Source organism: Montipora capricornis, chromosome 4 (assembly GCF_036669925.1).
Source record: "Montipora capricornis isolate CH-2021 chromosome 4, ASM3666992v2, whole genome shotgun sequence".
NCBI lineage: Eukaryota > Metazoa > Cnidaria > Anthozoa > Scleractinia > Acroporidae > Montipora > Montipora capricornis.
Window position 1 is genome coordinate 796,498 of NC_090886.1, and position 2,500 is coordinate 798,997.

The window sequence follows — 2,500 nt, forward strand, 5'->3', positions numbered from 1 at the left end:
CTTACCGTCTTCCATCTCATTCCAAAGCATTTTGAAGACGAGGTGGTTTAAGAAAGCGGATATTTTGACCAGCTCATCCAAATGAAATGGCTTTTGCTGATCATACATTTCAGAGTCGTCGACGATCCTGGAGGATAACACAGATAATTTTTTTTACTTTTTCAACAACAAAACCGCTGTTAAACTCCACTTTAAGACTGGTGAGTCAACTATTCTTTAATCTTCCCTCCCTCTACCGATTTTTCGAGAAAGACCGAAGAGTACTCAGTAACAGTTCAAAATTTACGGATCAACGGCCTGTTCTTACGAACGAAGTCTCGTTGAAAATGGGGAGGAAAAATACATACAAATACATAAAAGAGACAAGGGAAATTCGTTTATCTCGACTGGTTTTGTAAAGAGGAGCAAGGCACCAGGTTCCTTTAAGAGATATTTATTAGAGAATTTTAGCAATGACAACTGCGTCGCCGCCAAAAACGTTCCAAAGGGTTTGGGTTAAAAGCATTTTTGCGTTGATGTTGAAGAGGTAGCCTAGAACAAGCTTGATAGCAATGCATGTAGCAAATGAAAGATTGACTAGTGATTGTCGTCAGACACCTTCAACCGATACGTTTTTCGACCGTTTGTTTTTGTTATGGAAATTCGCACGGCTTGTCACCGCGATGTGATTGGATGAATTTCAGCTTTGGCTGAATTTTCATATACGAAAATTGTTCCACGGCACGCAAAGCCAGTCGGTTGAAGGTAGGCCTTTAAATTTGGTCATTCGATTTCCGCCCCCTCCCCCTCCCAAGAGCTCGGTCTTCGGAGGAGCGCGGGCTCAGTTTCCCGAAAAAGAGGGCTGGTATTTCGGAGAGGATTGGAAATGGATGTACAAAAATGCGTGCTGCACATGCAGCACGATTTTCTACTCCCTAAACCTCCTGTTTTGAATCGCTGTCGTTAAAAAATTTCGGCCTTGTGTCGTTTGTCGCTAACGTGATCTTAAATCTTTTCAATAGTAACCCGTACTTACGGCATAAGATGACTGCAGCAGTCACAGAACAGAATTAGAGCGGCCTGAAGTTCAGAATTGTTAAAAAGACCTGTTTTTTCCAAACTCAATAAGCGAGCTTCAGCGTTGTCACCTGGACTAAACGACTCGAAAAACTTCCAAAGGTGGACGACAAATCCCTCTTGGTAGCTTAAACCTATAAACGAGGAAGCCATTAGTTAAAAGTTTTTTTTTTAATATCTCATGCATTTCAATGAGACGCCGAATAGTAATACGAAGAAAGGTGCAATACACTCCACAGACACAATGTGTTTTTTTTTTCATTTCCCTTTGTGTCAAATCTCAATGGGCCTTAACTCCATTCTGGCAGCACTGGATTGCTAGGCTGAGCGGTACGGGGTACTAAAAGGCATTTGAGAGGACTAACCTGTCAGGATATCAAGCTTGATCTGAGAAAATGTAGACAGTACACTTTGATACATGACACAAGCCTTCAAGATAAGCTGCGATTGAGAGCTGGACAGAGTTGATGCAGCTGATCTGAAGCGACCCCTTGATAAACGAGACCAGGGCTTTTTGTTACCTAGAAAGAAAGAAAGAAAGAAAGAAAGAAAGAAACCTCTTAGATACGATAGCTTGTGCCAGTCAGGTGAATATCAATAAACGTCCTTGAAAACAACTACAAACAGCTTAGATTTCTAATCACTATGAACGTGCTTTTTTTTCCCATGGGGTGGGGGAGGGGCTGACTTCAGGAAGAAACCGCTGACGTGAACAGTGACACAGCTAAAGAATTTATAAAAAAGATTCTACGTGCAATAAATATATGTTCATTGGTAGACGACATCAAAATGTGATAAGGACGAAAAATGAGTGTCTCTGATGTTCTTATCACCCCTTTCGTAAAATTGTTAAAAATTACAATAATTAAATATGGCAAGCAAAATAAAAACGTGAAATCAGTAACAAAAACCTTTATAAAAACTCTTAGCCTTTGGCTAAAGTAAATATATTCAATTAGAAGTTTCTAAAAGAAATTGAAGAGCTGCGAGAATAGAATCAGTAACTGAAACGATGGAAATGAAGTTTACTTGTTAAAAAATATAAATGATCACTATAGGGAAGATATCTGTTTACAAATATTGCTTTTGTTATCCAAATGTGCCAACCACAGAAACAAAATATCCTTTTGTTTCGACAGCCAATGAGGCTCTGGTTGGCACATTAATGACAATGGGTGACGTCAACGATATCTTCCCTATATTGTAGAAAGTACAGGTTTATAAGAATGAACAAAATGATACATGAAATGAATCATATACTGAACTGCGGATATGAAATCAAGTAAAGCTCTTAGAACCCACAAATGACCAAATCCCAACGCCAGTGGCATGATAGCTCAGTTGGTTAGAGTGTTGGTTGTGCATGTGAATTTGGTACACGCACCAAATTTTACAGGTGTAGCGCTAGATCTGTAATTACAAGTCGGAGTCTTCTAAAAACGAC

General features: G+C 39.5%; 1 protein-coding gene across 2 annotated transcripts in view; it reads right to left on the minus strand.

The window, feature by feature from the left end:
• LOC138045065 (ubiquitin-protein ligase E3B-like) overlaps positions 1 to 2,500 on the minus strand; it is a 26,854-nt gene that overhangs the window by 10,714 nt on the left and 13,640 nt on the right. For both annotated transcript variants that reach the window (XM_068891427.1, XM_068891428.1), the window contains 3 exons: positions 1,422 to 1,577; positions 1,016 to 1,190; positions 6 to 127 (listed from right to left, as the gene is read on the minus strand). In XM_068891427.1, coding sequence (XP_068747528.1) covers positions 6 to 127; positions 1,016 to 1,190; positions 1,422 to 1,577 — 453 coding nt within the window. The remainder of the gene's footprint in view (positions 1 to 5; positions 128 to 1,015; positions 1,191 to 1,421; positions 1,578 to 2,500) is intronic.